This window comes from Trachypithecus francoisi, unplaced genomic scaffold (assembly GCF_009764315.1).
Source record: "Trachypithecus francoisi isolate TF-2019V2 unplaced genomic scaffold, Tfra_2.0 Lachesis_group13, whole genome shotgun sequence".
NCBI classification, from domain to species: domain Eukaryota; kingdom Metazoa; phylum Chordata; class Mammalia; order Primates; family Cercopithecidae; genus Trachypithecus; species Trachypithecus francoisi.
Window position 1 is genome coordinate 115,980,992 of NW_022681458.1, and position 20,632 is coordinate 116,001,623.

Genomic DNA, 20,632 nt, shown 5'->3' on the forward strand with positions numbered 1-20,632 from the left:
CCATATGAACTTTAAAGTAGTATTTTCCAGTTCTGTGAAGAAAGTCATTGGTAGGTTAATGGGGATGGCATTGAATCTATAAATTACCTTGGGTAGTTTTCACAATATTGATTCTTCCTATCCATGAGCATGGAATGTTCTTCCATTTGTTTGTGTCCTCTTTTATTTCATTGAGCAGTGGTTTGTTGTTCTCCTTGAAGAGGTCCTTCACATCCCTTGTAAGTTGGATTCCTAGGTATTTTATTCTCTTTGAAGCAATTGTGAATGGGAGTTCATTCATGATTTGCCACTCTGTCTGTTATTGGTGTATAGGAATGCTTGTGATTTTTGCACACTGATTTTGCACACTGACTTTGCTGAAGTTGCTTATCAGTTTAAGGAGATTTCTGGCTGAGATGATGGGGTTTTCTAAATATACAATCATGTCATCTGCAAACAGGGACAATTTGACTTCCTCTTTTCCTAAGCGAATACCCTTTATTTCTTTCTCTTGCCTGATTGCCCTGGCCAGAACTTCCAACACTATATTGAATAGGAGTGATGAGAGAGGGCATCCCTGTCTTGTGCCAGTTTTCAAGGGGAGTGCTTCCATTTTTTCCACATTCAGTATGATATTGGCTATGGGTTTGTCATAAATAGCTCCTATTATTTTGAGATACATTCCATCAATACTGATTATTGAGAGTTTTTAGCATGAAGGGCTGTTGAATTTTGTCAAAGGTCTTTCCTGCATCTATTGAGAGAATCATGTGGTTTTTGTCTTTGGTTCCGTTTATGTGCTGGATTACATTTATTGATTTGCGTCTGTTGAACCAGCCTTGCATCCCAGGCATGAAGCCCATTTGATCATGGTGGATAAGCTTTGTGATGTGCTGCTGGATTCGGTTTGCCAGTATTTTATTGAGGATTTTTCATCAATGTTCATCAGGGATATTGGTCTAAAATTCTCTTTTTTTGTTGTGTCTCTGCCAGGCTTTGTTATCAGGATGCTGTTGGTCTCATAAAATGAGTTAGGGAGGAGTCCCTCTTTTTCTATTGATTGGAGTAGTTTCAGAAGGAATGGATATCAGTTCTTCCTTGTACCTCTGGTAGAATTTCGCTGTGAATCTATCTGGTCCTGGACTTTTTTTTGGTTGGTAGGCTATTAATTATTGACTCAATTTCAGAGTCTGTTATTGGTCTATTCAGGGATTCAACTTCTACCTAGTTTAGTCATGGGAAAGTGTATGCGTCCAGGAATTTATCCATTTCTTCTAGGTTTTCTAGTTTATTTGCGTAGAGGTGTTTATAGTATTCTTTGATGGTAGTTTGTATTTCTGTGGGGTCGGTGGTGATATCCCCTTTCTCATTTTTTATTACATCTATTTGATTCTTCTCTTTTCTTCTTTATTAGTCTTGCTAGCGGTCTATCCATTTTGTTGATCTTTTCAAAAACCAGCTCCTGGATTCATTGATTTTTTGGAGGGTATTTTTGTGTCTCTATCTCCTTCAGTTCTGCTCTGATCTTAGTTATTTCTTGCCTTCTGCTAGCTTTTGAATGTGTTTGCTCTTGCTTCTCTAGTTTTTTTACTTGTGATGTGAGGGTGTCAATTTTAGATCTTTCCTGCTTTCTCTTGTGGGCATTTAGAGCTATAAATTTCCCTCTACACACTGCTTTAAATGTGTCCCAGATATTATGGTATGTTGTGTCTTTGTTCTCATTGGTTTCAAAGAACATCTTTATTTCTGCGTTCATTTCGTTATGTACCCAGTAGTCATTCAGGAGCAGGTTGTTCAGTTTCCATGTAGTTGAGCCGTTTTGATTGAGTTTCTTAGTCCTGAGTTCTAGTTTGATTGCACTGTGGTCTGAGAGACAGTTTGTTATAACTTTTTTCTTTTACATTTGCTGAGGAGTGCTTTATTTCCACCTATGTGGTCAATTTTGTAATAAGTGTGATGTGGTGCTGAGAAGAATGTATATTCTGTTGATTTGGGGTGGAGAGTTCTGTAGATGTCTATTAGGTCTGCTTGGTGCAGAGATGAGTTCAATTCCTGGATATCCTTGTTAACTTTCTGTCTCGTTGATCTGTCTAATGTTGATAGTGGGTGTTAAAGTCCCCCATTATTATTGTATGGGAGTCTAAGTCTCTTTGTAAGTCTCTAAGGACTTGTTTTATGAATCTGGGTACTCCTGTATTGGGTGCATATATATTTAGGAGAGTTAGCTCTTCTTGTTGAATTGATCCTTTACCATTATATAATGGACTTCTTTGTCTCTTTTGATCTTTGATGGTTTAAAGTCTGTTTTATCAGAGACTAGGATTGCAACTCCTACCTTTTTTTGTTTTCCATTTGCTTGGTAGATCTTCCTCCATCCCTTTATTTTGAGCCTATGTGTGTCTCTGCACATGAGATGGGTCTCCTAAATACAGCAAAAAGATGGGTCTTGACTCTTTATCCAATTTGCCAGTCTGTGTCTTTTAATTGGAGCATTTAGCCCGTTAACATTTAAGGTTAATATGTTATGTGTGAACTTGATCCTATCATTATGATGTTAGCTGGTTATTTTGCTTGTTAGTTGATGCAGTTTCTTCCTAGCATCAATGGTCTTTACATTTTGGCATGTTTTTGCAGTGGCTGGTACTGGTTTTTCCTTTCCATGTTTAGTGCTTCCTTCAGGAGCTCTTGTAGGGCAGGCCTGGTGGTAACAAAATCTCTCAGCCTTTTCTTGTCTGTAAAGGATTTTATTTCTCCTGCATTTATGAAACCTAGTTTGGCTGGATATGAAAATCTGCGTTGACAATTCTTTTCTTTAAAAATGTTGAATATTGGCCCCCACTCTCTTCTGGCTTGTAGAGTTTCTGCCAAGAGATCTGCTGTTAGTCTGATGGGCTTCCCTTTGTGGGTAACCCGACCTTTCTCTCTGGCTTCCCTTAACATTTTTTCCTTCATTTCAACTTTGCTGAATCTGACAATTATGTGTCTTAGAGTTGCTCTTTTTGAGGAGTATCTTTGTGGCGTTCTCTGTATTTCCTGAATTTGAATGTTGGCCTGCCTTGCTCAGTTGGGGAAGTTCTCCTGGATAATATCCTGCAGAGTATTTTCCAACTTGGTTCCTTTCTCCTCATCACTTTCAGGTACACCAATCAGACATAGATTTGGTCTTTTCACATAGTCCCATATTTCTTGGAGGCTTTATTCATTTCTTTTTCCTCTTTTTTCTCTAAACTTCTCTTCTTGCTTCGTTTCATTCATTTGATCTTCAATCACTGATACACTTTCTTCCAGTTGATCGAGTCGGTTACTGAAGCTTGTGCATTTGTCACGTAGTTCTTGTGTCGTGGTTTTCATCTCTATCAGGTCATTTATGGACTTCTATACATTGGTAATTCTAGTTAGCCATTCGTCAAATCTTTTTTCAGGTTTTTAGCTTCTTTGTGCTGGGTTCATACTTCCTCCTGTAGCTCAGAGAAGTTTGATCGTCTGAAGCCTTTTTCTCTCAACTCGTCAAAGTCATTCTCCATCCAGCTTTGTTCCGTTGCTGACGAGGAGCTGTGTTCCTTTGGAGGGGGAGATGCGCTCTGATTTTTAGCATTTTCAGTTCTTCTGCGCGGCTTTTTCCCCATCTTTGTGGTTTTATCTACCTTTGGTCTTTGATGATGGTGACGTACAGATGGGGTTTTGGTGTGGATGTCATTTCTGTTTGTTAATTTTCATTCTAACAGTCAGGACCCTCAGCTGCAGGTCTGTTGGAGTTTGCTCGAGGTCCACTCCAGATCCTGTTTGCCTGGGTATCAGCAGCAGAGGCTACAGAGAGTGAATATTGTGAACAGCAAATGTTGCTGTCTGATCGTTCCTCTGGAAGTTTCATCTCAGAGGGGTACCCGGCTGTGTGAGGTGTGAGGTGTGAGTCTGCCCCAGTGGGTGAGGTCTCCCAGTTAGGCTACTTGGGGGTCAGGGCCCCACTTGAGGAGGCAGTCTGTCCGTTCTCAGATCTCAAACTCTGTGCTGGGAGAACCACTACTCTCTTCAAAGCTGTCAGACAGGGACATTTAAGTCTGCAGCGGTTTCTTCTGCCTTTTGTTTGGCTATGCCCTGTCCCTAGAAGTGGAGTCTATAAAGGCAGGCAGATCTCCTTGTGCTGCGGTGAGCTCCACCTAGTTCAAGCTTCCTGGCTGCTTTGTTTACCTACTTAAGCCTCAGCAATGGTGGGCACCCCTCCCCAGGCCTCGCTGCTGCCTTGCAGTTAGATCTCAGAGTGCTGTGCTAGCAATGAGGGAGGCTCCGTGGGTGTGGGACCCTCTGAGCCAGGTGCCTGATATAATCTTCTGGTATGCCATTTGCTAAGACCCTTGGTAAAGTGCAGTATTAGGGTGGGAGTGACCCAATTTTCCAGGTGTTGTGTGTCATGGTTTCTCTTGGCTAGGAAAGGGAATTCCCTTCTCTCTTGTACTTCCCAGGTGAGGTGATGCCTCACCCTGCTTTGGCTCTTGCTCATTGGGCTGCACCCACTGTCCTGCACCCACTGTCCGACACGCCCCAGTGAGTTGAAACCGGTACCTCAGTTGGAAATGCAGAAATCATCCATCTTCTATGTCACTCATGCTGGGAGCTGGAGGTTGGAGCTGCTCCTATTTGGCCATCTTGGCACCACCCCCTGTATTTTAAGTATTAGCCCCATATCAGATATATGGTTTGAAAATATATTCTCTCATTCTGTGAGTTGTCCCTTCACACTGGTAATTGTTTCTTTTGCTGTGTAGAAGCCTGTTGGTTTGATGTAATCTCATTTGTCTACTTTTACTTTTTTGCCTGTGCTTTAAGGATCACATCCCAAAAATCATTACCTAACCCAATATCAAGGAGCTTTTCCCCTATGTTTTCTTCTAGTAGTCTTGTAGTTTCAGGTCTTACATTTAAGGCATTAATATATTTTGAGTTGATTTCTGTATAAGAGGTAAGATAATGACCCAATTTTATTCTTCTGCATGTGGATATCTAATTTTTATCAAAAAATATCTAGTTTTAGTTTCATTTTGTATCTACTATTTATTGAAGAGAGTATTTTTTCCTATTGTGTTTTCTTGGCACATTTATAGAAAATCAACTGACAACAGATACATGATTTATTTCTGGACTCTCTATCCTGTTTCACTGGCCAAAATATCTGTTTTTATGCCAGTGTCATGCTGATATGGTTTGACTCTGTCCCCACTCAAATCTCATCTTGAATTGTAATCCCCATGGGTCAAGGGAGGGACCCAGTGGAAGGTAATTCAATCATAGGGGCAGTTTCCCTCATGTTCTCATGATAGTGAGTGAGTTCTCATAAGATCTGATGGCTTTATAAGTGTCTGGCATTTTCCCTGCTGGCACTTCTCTCTCCTGCTGCCATGTGGAGGAGATATTTACTTCCCCTTCTGCCATGATTGTAAGTTTCCTGAGGCCTCCCCATCCATGCAGAACTGTAACCCAACTAAACTTCCTTCCTTTATAAATTACCCAGTCTTGGGTATTTCTTCATAGCAGTGTAAAAATGAACTAATACAGTAAGTTGGTACTGAGATAGAGGGGTGCTGCTATTAAAGATATCCAAAAATGTGGAAGCAACTTTGGAACTGGCTAGTGGGCAGAGGTTGGAAGAGTTTGGAGGCCTCAGAAGGAGAAAGGAAAATGTGGGAAAGTTTGATACTTCCTGGAGACTTGGAGGGCTTAGAAGACAGGAAGATGTGGGGAAGTTTGGAACTTCCTAGAGACTTGTTTAATGGTTTTGACCAAAATGGTGATAGTGATATGGGCATTGAAGTCCAGGTGGTCTCAGATGGAGGTGAGGAACTTCTAGGGAAAGCATCTCTTGCTATGCTTTAGCAAAGAGACTGGTGGCATTTTGCCCCTGCCCTAGAGATCTGTGGAACTTTGAACTTGATATGATTTATGGTATCTGGCAGAAGAAATTTCCAAGTGCCAAAGCACTCAAGAGGTTGCAAAGCATAAAAATTTGGAAAATGTGCAGCCCAATGATGTGATAGAAAAGAAAACCCATTTTCAGGGGAGAAATTCAAGCCTGTTGCAGAAATTTGCATAAGTAAAGAGGAGTTGACTCTTAATCACCTACACAATGGGGATAATGTCTCCAGGGCATGTCAGAGACCTTTATGGCAGCCCCTCTCATCACAGGCCTGGAAGCCTAGAAGGAAAAAATGGTTTCATGGGCTGGACCCAGGTCCCCACTGCTCTGTGCAACCTTGAGATATGGTGCCCTGCATCCCAGCTGCTTCAGCTTCAGTGACACCTAAAAGGGACAAAGGTACAGGTCAGGTCATTGCTTTGGAGGATGCAAGCCCCAACCCTTGGCAGCTTCCACGTGGTGTTGAGCCTGTGGGTGCACAGAAGTCAAGAACTGAGGCTTGGGAACCTCCGCCTAGATTTCAGAGGATGTGTGGAAATACCTGGATGTCCAGGTAGAAGTTTGCTGCAGGGGCGGAGCCCCTCATGGAGAACTTCAGTAGGGCAGTGTGAAAAGCAAATGTGGGGCTGGAACTCCTACACAGAGTCCCCACTGGGGCACAGCCTAATGGAGCTCTGAGAAGAGGGCTGCTGTCCTTCAGACCCCAGAAGGCTAGATCCACCAATAGCTTGCACTCTGCACCAGGCAAAGCCATAGACACTCAATGCCAACATGTGAAAGCAGCTGAGAGGGGGCTGTACCCTGAAAAGCCACAGTGACAGAGTTGTCCAAGGCCATGGGAGCCTACAAGAGCTCTTGCATCACTGTGACCCGGATATGAGACATGGAGTCAAAGGAGATCATTTTGGAACTTTAAGGTTTAATGACTGCTCTATTGGATTTTGGGCTTGCATAGGGCCTATATTCCCTTTGTTTTGGCCAATGTCTCCCATTTGGAATGGGTGTATTTACCCAATGCCTGTATTTGCATTGTATCTGGGAAGTAACTAACTTGCTTTTGATTTTACAGGTCCATAGGCACAAGGGACTTGCCTTGTCTCAGATGAGACTTTGAACTTGTACTTTTGGGTTAATGCTTAACTGAGTTAAGATTCTGGAGGACTGGTCAAGCCTGTAATCCCAGCACTTTGGGAGGCCAAGATGGATGGATCACGAGGTCAGGAGATTGAGACCATCCTGGCTAACATGGTGAAACCCCATCTCTACTAAAAACACAAAAAACTAGCCGGGCGAGGTGGTGGGCACTTGTAGTCCCATCTACTCAGGAGGCTGAGGCAGGAGAATGGCATGAATCTGGGAGGCGGAGCTTGCAGTGAGCTGATATCCGGCCACTGCACTCCAGTCTGGGCTGCAGAGCGAGACTCCATCTGAAAAAAAAAAAAAAAAAAAGATTCTGGAGGACTGTTGGGAAGGTATGACTGTGTTTTAAAATGTGAGGACTTGAGATTTGGGAGGGGCCAGTTATGGAACGATATAGTTTGTCTGTGTCCCCACCCAAATCTCATCTTGAATTGTAATCCCCACATGTAGTGAGAGAGATTCAATTGGAGGCAATTGAATCATGTGGGCAGTTTCCACTATGCTGTTCTCAGGATAATGAGTTCTCATGAGATCTGATGGTTTTATAAGTGTCTGGCATTTCCCTGCTGGCACTTCTCTCTCCTGCTGCCATGTGAAGAAGGACATGCTTACTTTCCCTTCCACCATGATTATAAGGTCTCTCCAGCCATGCAGAACTGTGAGTCAATTATAAATATCCAGTTCTGGGTATTTCTTCATAGCAGCATGCAAATGAACTAATACACATACTATTTTGGTTACTATAGCTTTGTAGTATAATTTGAAGTCAAGTAGTGTGATGCCCCTAGCTTTGTTCATTTTGCTTATTTACTTTGGCTTAGGGTCTTTTGGGTCTTTTGTGCTTCCATGTAAATTTTAGGATTCTTTTTCTATTTATGTGAATAATACCATTGAAATTTTGATAGGGATTACATTGTATCTCTAGATCACTTAGTTAATATGAACATCTTAACAATATTAATTCTTCCAGTCCATAAACATGGCATGTCTTTTTATTTATATCTTCCTTATTTTCTTTCATTAATGTTTTATAGTTTTCAGTGCACAGATCTTTCACTTCCTTGGATGAATTTATTTCTAAGTATTTTGTTAGCTATTGTAAATTAAACTGTTTTCTTAAATTTTTTCAGGTAGTTCATTATTAGTGTATGGAAACACTACTGACTTGTGTATATTAATTTTGTATCCTGCAACTTTACTGAATTTGTTTACTAGTTCCAGGGTTTTTGGTGGAGTATTATGGTTTTCTATATATAAGGTTATGTTGTCTTCCGGGCACAGTGGCTTATGCCTGTAATCCCAGCACTTTTGGAGGCCGAGGCAGGCGGATCATGAGGTCAGGAGATCTAGACCATCCTGGCCAACATGGTGAAACTCTGTCTCTACTGAAAATACAAAAATTAGCTGGGTGTGGTGGTGCACGCCTGTAGTCCCAGCTACTCGGGAAGCTGAGGTGGAAGAATTGCTTGAACCCAGGAGACAGAGGTTGCAGTGAGCCGAGATCATGCCACTGCAATCCAGCCTTGGTGACAGAGCAAGACTCTGTCTGAAAAAAAGAAGACATATTAGAAAAAAACACGATTTTCACTTCTTGCTTCTATATTTTGATGCCTTTTACTCCTGTCTCTCTCTTTTTCTTTTGTTTACCTGCCTTTCTTTCTCTTTCTTTTTTTTTTTTTTTTTTCCTAATTGCTGTGGCTAGGACTTCACCAGTATTATATGTTGAAAAGAAATGAGACTGGACATCCATGTCTTATTCCTGATATTAGAGAAAAAGCTTTCAACTTTTCACCACTGAGTGTGATGTTAGCTGTGGGCTTGTCATATATGGCCTTTATTGTGTCAAGTTGAGGTACATTACTTCTATGCCTAATTTGTTGAGAATTTTTATCATGAAAAGATGTTGAATTTTGTCCAGAATTTTTTCTACATCTATTGAGATGATCATATGATTTTTGTCCTTCATTCTGTTAATGTGGTATAACACACTTATTGACTTGTGTATGATGAACCATTCTTGCATCCCAGAGATAAATCCCACTTGATCATGGTGAATGTTCCTTTTAATGTGCTATTGAATTCAGTTTAGTATTTTGTGTAGGAGTTTTGCATCTATGTTCATCAGAGATATTGGCCTGTAACTTTCTTTGCTTGTAGAGTCCTTGTCTAAACCTTTTGTGTTTTTGCTGCTTTTCCAATGCTTACTTGTAATCCGGATCACCTGAATGACTGAATGGCTGGTGGGCTTGCAGATAAAACCACAAATGAGAGCTGGGTTCAGCCTGAGCTCAGATATGAAAAGAGGGTGGTAGAAAATCACCACCCTTCTTCTGATTCTATTTTAAAAACTGTGGGCTCAATCATATTCTCATGCCAGACTGCAAGGTTATTTTAACTCTAGAAAATTAAACGTTATGAATCAAATTGTATCAGTGATAACAAAACATCTGGCTTATGGTTCAATTCCTTTAAGAATGGCACCTAATTGTCTGAAAATTTTCAGAAATACTTGGATGCATCAAGTATTTTCCCTACACCTTCAGAAATATCCCTGATTCTCTCAGTCTCTATAAAGTTCTTCCTTGTTCCCCATACATCATTATGTTCATCCTGCCTCTTTACCTCTGTTTCCCTGCCTATTTTCTCTCTTATTGGATTGTTAGAGAATAATGGAGGAGGAGGGAGAGAAACAGAAGAGATATAACAAGTATGGTATAGGGATCATGTCTCCACATATGACTTTGCAAAAACTATTTCTTATATCTGTGTAGTTTTGGGAGAACTTTGGACTTCTCAGTAGAAAAATAAGAACTAAACTGCATGCTTCTTAACTTTTTGGAGTAGGTCACAAAATTCCCTTGCAAAATTAAAGGAAGTTGTGAACTTGCTACCCAGAAAGCTGTGCAGCTGCAAGCTTGTCCAATTTGCATAGAACAATTCCTGAAGCCCTTCCCTGGAGGAATTTGAGAGCCAACATGCTGGGGATGGAGGCATCTTTATCACGGTTCTCTGCATATTTTAATCTTGGGTAGAAAGTATGGAAAAGTATGGGATACATGTGGTTTGATGTCAGAAGGACGTTGTGAACTTGACGTAGACTGAGAATGTTCAGGTGCAACAGGCACCCCGGCTTCATTAAATGAGACTTCTCCATCTCCCTGCCAGGCACGCACAGGTGTATGGCCACATTTTATGTGTTATCCTTATCTAGAGTGCGCCTTATCATCATGCTTAAAGTTACATGATGATATTCTTCCTCGTAGAGTAGGTCCCAAACCGCATTCAACACAGAAATGTACTCTTGCTATTATACATAGAAAGTGCTTTCATATACCAAGTGGGAGAGCAGTCCTAAAATCTGGGCTGGAATCACAGAAGGAAGGCTTTGAGAAGCAACAGATTCCCTAGTCCAAAACTGGTTTTTGACGAACCTAGAAACAGGACCAAGAGAAGTGAATTTGCCTAAGGCCCTGACAGTGTCTCAAGGTAGCATTTGAACCTAACAGTTTCTTGACCTGTTTCTTTAAATGATTAGTCATGCTTCCTCTGATTCCTATATAAACGTATTCCTCATTCATTCTTTTGTTTCAGTGAATTATTGCGATGCTACCACCTAACAGTGTTTGAGTCAAAATGTGGCAGTGTTTATCCCTTTCCAAGGTTTTTAGTTGCACACTTTTTCAAAGTTGTGCTTACAGTTTCTTGTTGGTTGTAAGGTATCCTTTCAGAAGCCAATTGTGTGGTGTATTTATGTTGATTGTTAGAGGTAGTTTGGTTAGAACCTACTTTGAGTGGCTGGTGTGGGTCTGGGGCACAGTGACAACTGCCTGCTTCATGGGCAGACATGAAGTAATTACTTCCTGGGAAGTACCATCCTCCTGGCCACACTCTCCAGCCCATTTCGGTTGTGTTGATTTCCTCGCATCTGCACCTTTCTGGCTTCATGTGAGTCTCATTTATTTGAGCATATGACTTCAGGCTATGGGGAAGAATGGCCATTTTAGCACAGAGATGCGCACAAAGGAACAACTGGCTAAATGTGAGTGAAGACATTCTTAGGGGGATTTCATTTCTTTTATTCTGTAACAGGCAGTCTGGGAAGCATTCTGGACACGTGGCCTGCGCTGTCAGTTCCTCCTTGCAGGATCACAGATGTTTGGAGATTGTAGTGATAACCGTTATCATTGAGAATGTCATTCTCGCAGGCTCTAATAAGTCAGGATTTATTCAGTGGTAATTTGTTAAAGACAAGTGTATTTCTAGCCGAATCCATGTTAGACGTTTCTCCTGGCAGTGTTGCTGGGGCTATTCCCGTGGCTTAGTCTTAGGGAAGCACACGCCTTTGAATACTGCTGAAGCTGTGAGTACCCAAAGCGCACCGGAGTACTTTTGCCATATGGGGTGTTAGTCACTGATACACGTCTCAGTCAGACCTGATGGATTCTTGACCCCTTCCTTTTTAATTATTTAATTTTAATTTAAAGTTTTGTTTTTTAAGAGCACAACCCCTCAGGTGGCCACCGTGAATCTCTGGTGTCTTCATTTGATTGAAGCCTATTTGCTGTCTCTGGTTCAAACATATTCAAAGCCTGATGATGCTTCCCTCGGTTGTTCTTCTGCTGTATGACCTCCGTGGTCACACCCTCCGCGGGGTTCAAGACTGTTAGAGCTGGGAGCCACCTTCACAACTACCAGCGTTTCCGGAACCTCCTTTATCTAGCCCTGGGGATGGAAGAGATGTCATCGGGGTGGAGGCTTATTAGGTTTACATGCCATTGATAACGAATGAAGAGGTTTTCTTTTATCTAAGGGGAGCTACTTATAATGTGCTTTAGTAGGGTAAAGAAGCTTTTGAGGTTTGCTTTCTCTGGAAGGATAATTTGTGATCCTGTCCTTGCTTTCAACAAAAATATAATTTGCATACCAGTGCATGTTGTATTACTGAGCACTGGCTGACAAATGGTTCTTAACTCATCATTCACTCAGCCACTGTTTCTTGAATGGCATATGTGTGCCAGCTGTAGTAGGAACTTGCTAAGGCTCTAGGACTAACCCTTATGGAACGGGGGTCCTGCGGGAAGCAAATGCATATAACTATAAACGTTTGTGGGGATATCAGAGGGGGTGACTATAGGTGCAAAACTTCATTCATTCATTGTCCCATCTAGGAGGTTTTGTGTCTTAGCAGCGTGTTCCATAGTAACACATTCCTGCATCAAAATATTCATCATATTATTTTGAAATTCTCTGCTTAGGTATGTATTTTTCCCACTAAGTTTAGAACTGGTTAAGGACAGGCTGTGGGGTATGTAATATATGCACACACACACATATATATATATATATTACCATTGTAAATATACAATATATATTTATATATATATACACACATATATATTTCTCCCTCTCTATATATACACACAACACACACACACATATATATACACACACACATATATATGAAATACACACACACACACACACACACACTTCTGCCAAGCACAGAAAGTCAAAACTAGGCAAGGGTTCTTTTAGGGTTCATGAAAAAATAGATGTGCTTAGTTGAGAGCGTCCTTAAGTTGCCAGGGGAAAGACAGGATGGATTCACAAAGGGAGATAGTTTTCTTTTCTTTCTCCTTTGTTTAACTCTTGAATTCAAAATAATCCAGACTTACGGAAAAGTTGCAAAAATAGTACAGAGAATTCCCATATGGTCTTCCCTCAGGTTCCCCAAACATTTCACCCCATTTGTACTTTCTTTTTCTCTCTCTGTAGATATATTTTTTTTTTTTCTGAAATGTTTGAGAGTGGAAGGTAGAATGCAGGGCAGGGTGAAAGGTGGAAGGAGAGAGGAGGGTTGGGAGGCTTTTTTTTTTTTTTAACCTTCTGAGATGGAGTTTCGCTCTTGTCACCCAGGCTGCAGTGCAATGGCACGGTCTCGGCTCACTCTAACCTCTGCCTTCTGAGTTCAAGTGATTCTCCTGCTTCAGCCTCCTGAATAGCTGGGATTACAGGCACCCACCACCATGCTCGGCTAATTTTTTGTATTTTTAGTAGAGGGGTTTCACCACATTGGCCAGGCTGGTCTTGAACTCCTGACGTCTGATGATCCACCTGCCTTGGCCTACCAAAGTGCTTGGGATTACAGGCATGAGCCACTGTGCCTGGCGATTGGGAGGCTTTTGCAGTAACCCAGAGCGCTATGATGAGGGCTGGACCTGGTTGGAAATGATGAGGAAGGTGAGAAGTGGTTAGGTCTGGCATATATTTTGAAAGGAGAGTTTAAATGGGTTGGATGGCAAGAGAGAGAAAAAGAAGTTTTAAGGATGATGTCAAGGATTTTGGACTAAGTAACTGGAAGACTAGAGATGCTGTGATTGGGATGGGGAAGATTATGGGAGGAGTGGGTTATAGCAGGGGGAATCAAAAGTGCGTTTTGGGCATGCTAAATTTGAGGTCCAAAAAGAGATGTCAAGAAGTGTTGGCCAGACATGGTGGCTCACGCCTGTAATTCCAGCACTTTGGGAGGCTGAGGCAGGCAGATCACCTGAGGTCAAGAGTTCGAGACCGACCTGATAATTATTAAAATCGATCATTGATGTTTACTAATTAATCATATTATTGCTGCTAATACTGCAGGGGGTGCACACCTACCTGTGATGTTGTTCCTAATATCCAGGGACAGGGGACATGATCTTAGTTTTAATATCGCAGTAGGTGTACACTCACACTGTGACACTGATCCTAATCTCCAGGGGGTAGAGTATGACATGACTCCCAACATAGCAATGAACGGACAGCCACCCGGTGATATTGCTCCTAATATTCACAGAAGAAGCATATGATATTACTCCCAATATCGCAGGGAGGATACAGCTCTTCTGTGTTATAGTTCTAGTATCCGGAAGGGGAGAGGATGATAATAGTTCCAGTATCGCAGGCTGTGTTCATCCGCCCTGTGATATTGTTATGAGTATCCTGAAAAGGATATGACTCCCCATAGAGCAGGAGGCGTACATCCAGCCTCCGATATTGTTCCTAATATCCATGGAGAGGAGAGGCTGATATTACTCCTAATATGGCAGGGGGTGTACATCCACCCTGTGATATTCTTCTTCATATTCCAAGGCCGAGAGGTTGATATGACTCCCAGTATCACAGACACTGTACACGCCCGTGTGATACTCTTCCTGACATCCGGAAGGGGAGAAGATGGTATTAATCCCCATATCACAGGAGGTGAACACCCACTCTGATATCTTTCCTAGTATGCAGGGGGAGAGGGGATAATATTATTCCAATATTGCAGAAGATGTACACACCCCCCCATGATATTGTCCTTAATATTCCAAGGCACAGAAGACGATATTACTCCCAATATCACAGAAAGTGTACACCCCCCCAGTGATGTTGTTCCCATGATCCAGGAGGGAAGAGGATGATATGACTTTCAACCCCTGCACCCTGCAATGCTCTCACCCTGCAACACCGACACCCAGCTCAACCTGACATGGGACCAGAGGTGCTGGCTGGGGGTGTTCATTGCTTCTCTTTTCTCCCTTGCCAGACTCAGTAGAGGAAGCTGAGACTGAGCAGCCACAGGAAAAAGGTGGATTTTGCAAGTGGCTCAGCCTTCCTCTGATTATGAGCTGGGCCTTGGGGTAACGCCCGGGGAGGTGACAGAGCTAAGTACGGTGGGCATTGGATGCGGCTGTCACCCCTCTGTGGTGCCCGCTGGGGGCTTGGGGGACGTTGACTGAGGTGGGCCTGAACCTCTCGTCTACTCTGACACTGGAGGCTGTGGGGTCCCACACTTCTTCCAATGAACATGCTGGTCCCCGCCTGGTCCCCGGCCGAGATGGGACATCCTTTCCACTGGTGGGGCCCACATGGAGCTGTGGGTTCCTTTCTCATGACCTGGAGAAGCTGCAGTTTGCCCTGTGCTCTGCCTCAGAGATGGGAGGCCACACTGCCCTCAGCGGGTAGCAGAATTCAGAGCCTTAGGTTGCAGGGGCCTCAACTGAGGTCCCTGAAGGGTCTGCTCTTTCCTGAGGGGCTGATTCAGGGAGGCCCTCCTATCTCCGCTCTGGGGCTCTGTCTCTTCCCCTCACACAGGGTCCGCATGTGGACAGCCTGGTGATGTGGACGCACCAAGGACCCTTGGAAGTTCCCTGGGAATGGGATCCATCCCAGTACATTTGGGATACAGGCACAAGGTCCCAGAGGAGGCCTGGGAAGCCAGTGGGGAAGGGAAGGCTGTAGTAGGTTTAGCCTCGGGGAGGGGGTGGTTCCACCCTCTGCCAAAGTCCTTGTAGCAAGAGCACGTGGCTCTCCAGCTGCCCCAGAGGCCAGGGTAGTGGCTGAGAGGGGCTGTGTGCCTCTGCCAGGTGGGGGAGATTTCTTAGCTAATCTAGAGAAGTCAAGTCAGACATTTGCCCTCTAATCATATTTATTATTTTTTAATTCCAAGGCTTTACAGATGAATAAGGAGACAGTTTGTATTGAAAATAGTTTTTACATGTGAGCTTGAAAAAGAGTCTGTTTAAATCTAGTTTTTTTTTTCCCCCTGTATGCCTCTTTCATCCCAGGTTTTCCAATAGGAAGTGCGCTTGTTTGCTCACCTCTAGGAGGGGGCTTTGGCTAGGAATCCACCAAAGCCAGCAGGCGCCAGTGGGCTGCTGGAGCAGGCTGGCCTTTGTGACCCTTTAGGAACTGTGGCTTCAGGTTTTCAGACCATCCAAGGTGAAGGTGGCCACAGGGCCTGGAAGCTTTCCCATCCTTCCTGCAGGGATGGTCCGTTTCCCTGCACGGAGCTTGGTACCTGGGTACAACACCCCTGTCCTGTGCCGTCGGTGGCTTTACCATTTTGCATAGCAGTTTTGAGCTGATCAATAGCTCTGATTGGCTGTTGAGGATTTCATGGATTCCTGTACCCCACCGGGGGCCCATATGCTGACAGAAGTGACATTTGTAGTTGTGGTGCTGCATACACATGGGTCCAGTTAGAAGGCTTTGATTCTTTCTAAAGGGAAAGGCATCTCTGAGGGATCACTGAGCTGCCATAGTCTCCTCAAACCATGCTGTCAGGTGGGCGACAAAGCAGGACAGGAGGGTGATTTCGTAGGAGAGTCGGGCCACGGGCCTGCGTGTTCTCTCTGTCCCCATAGTGCCGGAGTTCCTAGGTGCTCCAAGCCCCGGGTTTGCATTGCACATAATTCTCAAGGGCTCATGGCAAGCTGCACCAGGGACACAGAGGGCAGGGATGCGGGGATCCTGCCCCCAGCGGACCAAGGACTCACTGCTGGACTCTAATCTGTCTAGGTATTTTTGTGACTTGCAGAAATACCGCCACTTTGCCTGGGCCTTGAGCCACAGGAGACCCTTCCGAAGGTGAGGAATGTTCTGGAACAATGCAAGGCCTGCCCAGGCTGCCCCCAGGAGCCAGCGTCCTAGGGTCTCTGTGCGCCATCCAGCAACGTGAACTTGCAGGACCCCGAGGAGCCCTCCTTCTACTTGGAAGCTGAAGACGACTGGGAGGATTCAGAGTCCCTGAGCTCACGGCTGCTGTTCCTGAACACCTCCAGATACAAGGCCAGCTTCCGTGGCCTGTAAAACGTGGCACTGCCATGGCTGAGCGGCATGTTCTGCAGCTTTAGCGACGAGGAGGAGCTGACTGGGTGCCTGGCACAGGCTCGGGGGGCGGCCAAGAAAGCTGGCCTCCTCCTGGCCCTGGCCAGGCTCTGCTTCCTCCTGGGGTGGCTGTGCTGCAGGAGGCTCAAGCTGTCCCAGGCCCGGGTGTACTTTGAGGAAACACTGGGGACCCTGGACGGCAGCTTCGGGGACCTGTTCCAGGTGGTGGCTGTGTACGCCAACCTGACCAGCATTTACCGGAAGCAGAACCGGGAGAACTGTACACAGGTGGTTCCCAAAGCCATGGCCCTGCTCCTGGGGATGCCTGGCCACATCTGCAGCACCGAGGAGGATGGGGAGCTCCTGCAGCTGGCGCTGCAGTGGGCGGTGGGTAGCCAGAGCCTGCAGGCCGAGGCCCGGGCCTGCTTCCTGCTGGCCAGGCACCACATGCACCTCAAGCAGCCTGAGGAGGCCCTGTCCTTCCTAGAGCAGCGGTTGTTTTTGCACAGGGACTCAGGAGCCCCAGACGCTGCGTGGCTCTCAGACTGCTCCCTGCTCCTGGCTGACATCTACAGCCGCAAGTGCCTGCCCCACCTGGTGCTGAGCTGTGTCAAGGTGGCCTCATTGAGGACACAGGACTCGCTGGCCGGCTCGCTGAGGAGCGTGAACCTGGTGCTCCAGAACGCCCTCCAGCCCCACAGCCTCCCCACCCAGACTTCCCACTACCTCAGGCGAGCGCTGGCCTCCCTAACCCCGGGCACAGGCCAGGCTCTGCGTGGCCTTCTCCATGCCAGCCTGACCCAGCTGTACAGCCACCATGGCTACCACGGTCCGGCCATCACCTTCATGACGCAGGCGGTGGAAGCCAGTGTTGTTGCGAGAGTCTGTGCCATCGTGGACACCCTGGTGTCCCTGGCCTGCCTGCATGTGCTTCATGGGCAGAGCCTGGTGGCCTTGAACATCCTGCAGTCTGTCCAGGATGCAGTGATGGCCAGCGAGGACCAGGAAGGTGTGATTGCCAACATGGTGGCCGTGGCTCTGAAGAGGATGGGCTGGACGAGGCAGGCAGCCGAGGGCTACTACCGCGCCCTATGGGTGGTTTGGGACCTGGGCCAGTGGAGGAACCAGGCAGTGGTGCTGGCCAACTTCGGGACCCTGTGCCTTCACGCGGGTGCCAGCAGGCTGGCCCAGCACTACCTCCTGGAGGCCGTGCATCTGTTCTCGAGGCTTCCCTGTTTGGAGTGTGGCCGGGACTTCACCCACGTACTCCAGCAGCTGGGTCACCTCTGCACCCGCCAGGGCCCAGCCCAGCAGTGCAAGGGCTACTATGAGTGGGCCCTTCTGGTTGCCGTGGAGATGGACCACGTGGAGAGTGAGTGCCATAGTTCCTCCTGTGCGCCTTCTGGGGCCACTCGGGTCAGGGCACACCTGGGGTTTGTGATTCGGAAACAAGTGGTGGTTTTTCCACCATCGAAAGTGCTGAGTCATGGCCAGCAGCAGATGTTGGCAAGCGCCCTGGAGACAGGCCATTCCCATGCAGGGCCAGGCCCTCTGTGCCCTACTGGGGCAGCCAGCTCTTTCCGGTTTGCTCAGGGACCATCCTGCCTTGAGCACGGAAAGTCCTGCGTGCTGGGAATCCCTGGTCATAACCCTGGGATCAAGGCAGGCTCTGCTGAGCTGGGACTTGGGGCCCCTCCATGAGCCAGGCCCTGAACGCCAGTTCTTGTGCCTGTGTTATCTGCTTGGTATCTTGGCAGCCCTGCGCACCTGTCATCCCACTTCACAGAGGACACGGGGCGAGTGATTGCCCAAAGCCACAGAGCAGTTCATGCAAAAGCAGCTCGTGCAGAGTGTGCCAGGCCCCACCCACAAATGGAGCTTGTGGGGTCCTCGGGAAGCAGGTGCTGAGTGTGGGAACGTGAGCTTCAGGCCAGAGAAGCCACAAAAGGGTGAGTGGCGTGATGGCGGGGCAGCACTTGGCCCCGGGTTAGGGAAGCCTCTTTAGTCTGGGACCAGAGGGTTGAGAGGATATAGTCAAGTACTAGGTGTGGATGAGGGGCTGGTGGTGGGGGAGGGGCTGGCGGTGTAGCCTGTGTGAAGGCCCAGGGGTGAGCGAGTGGGGGTGAGTGAGCGGGGGTGAGTGGGGTGTGAGCGGGGATGAGTGAGTGGTGGTGAGTGAGCGGGGGTGTGAGGGGTGAGTGAGCGGGAGTATGAGCGGGGATGAGTGGGGATGTGAGCGGGGATGAGTGAGTGGGGGTGAGTGAGTGGGGGTGAGTGAGCGGGAGTGTGAGCGGGGATGAGGGGGTGTGAGCGGGGGTGAGTGAGCAGGGCTCATACAGGGAGGTGCAGAGTTGGGAGTGGGTGGGTTGGGTGCTGGATGGTGAGAAGCTCTTCTGGAGAGCTAAGCAGGGCCTGGGGTCTCAGGCTGTGGCTTGCCTTTTCCCCAAGAGCACTGGGGAGCCATGGAGTGCTATCGAACAGTCACTGCACACTGAGCAGTAAACAGACAGTAGGTGGGCAGGGCTGTCCGAAATCTAGGCCGCAGAGAATAGATGAGGAAGTTGAGTTCAGAGAAATGGCTGAGACAAGGGATACTGTTGAGTCCCCTCTGCCTTGCAGCGCTTTGTCATGGCACAGTGAGACCACTCAGAGGTGCCTCCTGTGGCCTGGACCAGAGCCCAAGGGGCTGTGACCAAACCTGCCCATTTCCCAGCACAGGCCTGGCACCCACTCCTGGCCCTAGGGGGGATGAGATTTTGGAAAGGACCGTGTGAAGGGGCCCCGGTCCCACACATCTGCCCAAGGAGGGGTGGGGGGTTCATACCCAGGCTTCTTCCCCAGGGGCATTCTCTGACTGGAAGGAGACCCTCCAGGAGCCCAGCGCCCCAGCCCCCACTGCACCTCCCGTGGCTCCTGGCACAATAGCCTGTGGCACACTCCTCATACAGGCCCTCCCCAGGGTGCTGGGGGATTCAGACTTGGAAATGCAGGCCAGGGAATAGAGATCATGCTTCCCTGTCTCCCCCCTGCGCTGAACGGTCGAGGAGACCGAGGGTGGGGTTGATACCCCACATGCTTACTTGGGGTCATTTTGAGTCACTTCGGTAGTTCGTGTCCTTCTAGGAGTTTGGCTGTTGTGTCTAGATGGTCTGATTTGTTGGTGTACAATTGTTCATAGTGTTTTATGGAATCCTTTTATTTCGTCAGGTCGGCAATGTTTCCTCTTTCACTTCTGATTTTAGAAACTTGGTGTAATTTGTGTTTATTTATTTATTTTTATTAGAGAGGGGTCTCATCATGTTCCCCAGACTGGTCTTGAATGCTGGCCTCAGCGATCCTTCCACCTCGGCCTCACAAAGCGTGGGATGACAGGCGTGAGCCATGGTGCTTAGTCTCTGATTTGAGTCATTTGTGTCCCATCTTTCTTTTCTGGGTCAGTCTGGTGAAAGACTTGTCAATTTTGTTATTCTTTTCAAAAAACCCACTGTTGGTTCTGTTGACTATCTCTTTTGTTTTTCCATTCTCTGTATTTTTACTTCCCATTTCCACTCTCACGTGTATTATTTTTTTCCTTTTATTCACTTTGGGTTTAGTTCATTTTCTAGTTTCTCAAGGTGGAAGGTTAGGTTTTAGATTTGACATTTTTCTTCTTTCTTTGAATGTACACATTTACAGTGATAAATTTCCCTTTCAGTACTGCCTTAGCTGCATCTTGGAGTTTTTGATACGCTGTGCTTTTTTTTTTTTTTTTTTTTTTTTAGGTTTTGTTCCATTGCCCGTGCTGCGGTGCAGTGGTGCAATCTTGGCTCACTGCAACTTCTACCCAGGTTCAAGCTATTCTCATGCCTCACCTTCCTGAGTAGCTGGGATTACAGATGTGCACCACCTCACCCGGCTAATTTTTGTATTTTTTTATACAGACAAGGTTTCACCATTTTTCCCAGGCTGATCTCAGACTCCTGGACTCAAGCGATC

General features: G+C 46.2%; 1 protein-coding gene across 1 annotated transcript in view; it reads left to right on the plus strand.

Moving 5' to 3' along the window:
* LOC117094228 (5-hydroxytryptamine receptor 5B-like) overlaps nt 1-16,639 on the plus strand; it is a 36,542-nt gene extending 19,903 nt beyond the window's left edge. The window contains exons 2-4 of the mRNA XM_033229418.1: nt 15,655-15,844; nt 16,195-16,417; nt 16,501-16,639. Coding sequence (XP_033085309.1) covers nt 15,655-15,844; nt 16,195-16,417; nt 16,501-16,639 — 552 coding nt within the window. The remainder of the gene's footprint in view (nt 1-15,654; nt 15,845-16,194; nt 16,418-16,500) is intronic.
* The last annotated feature ends 3,993 nt before the right edge of the window (nt 16,640-20,632 follow it).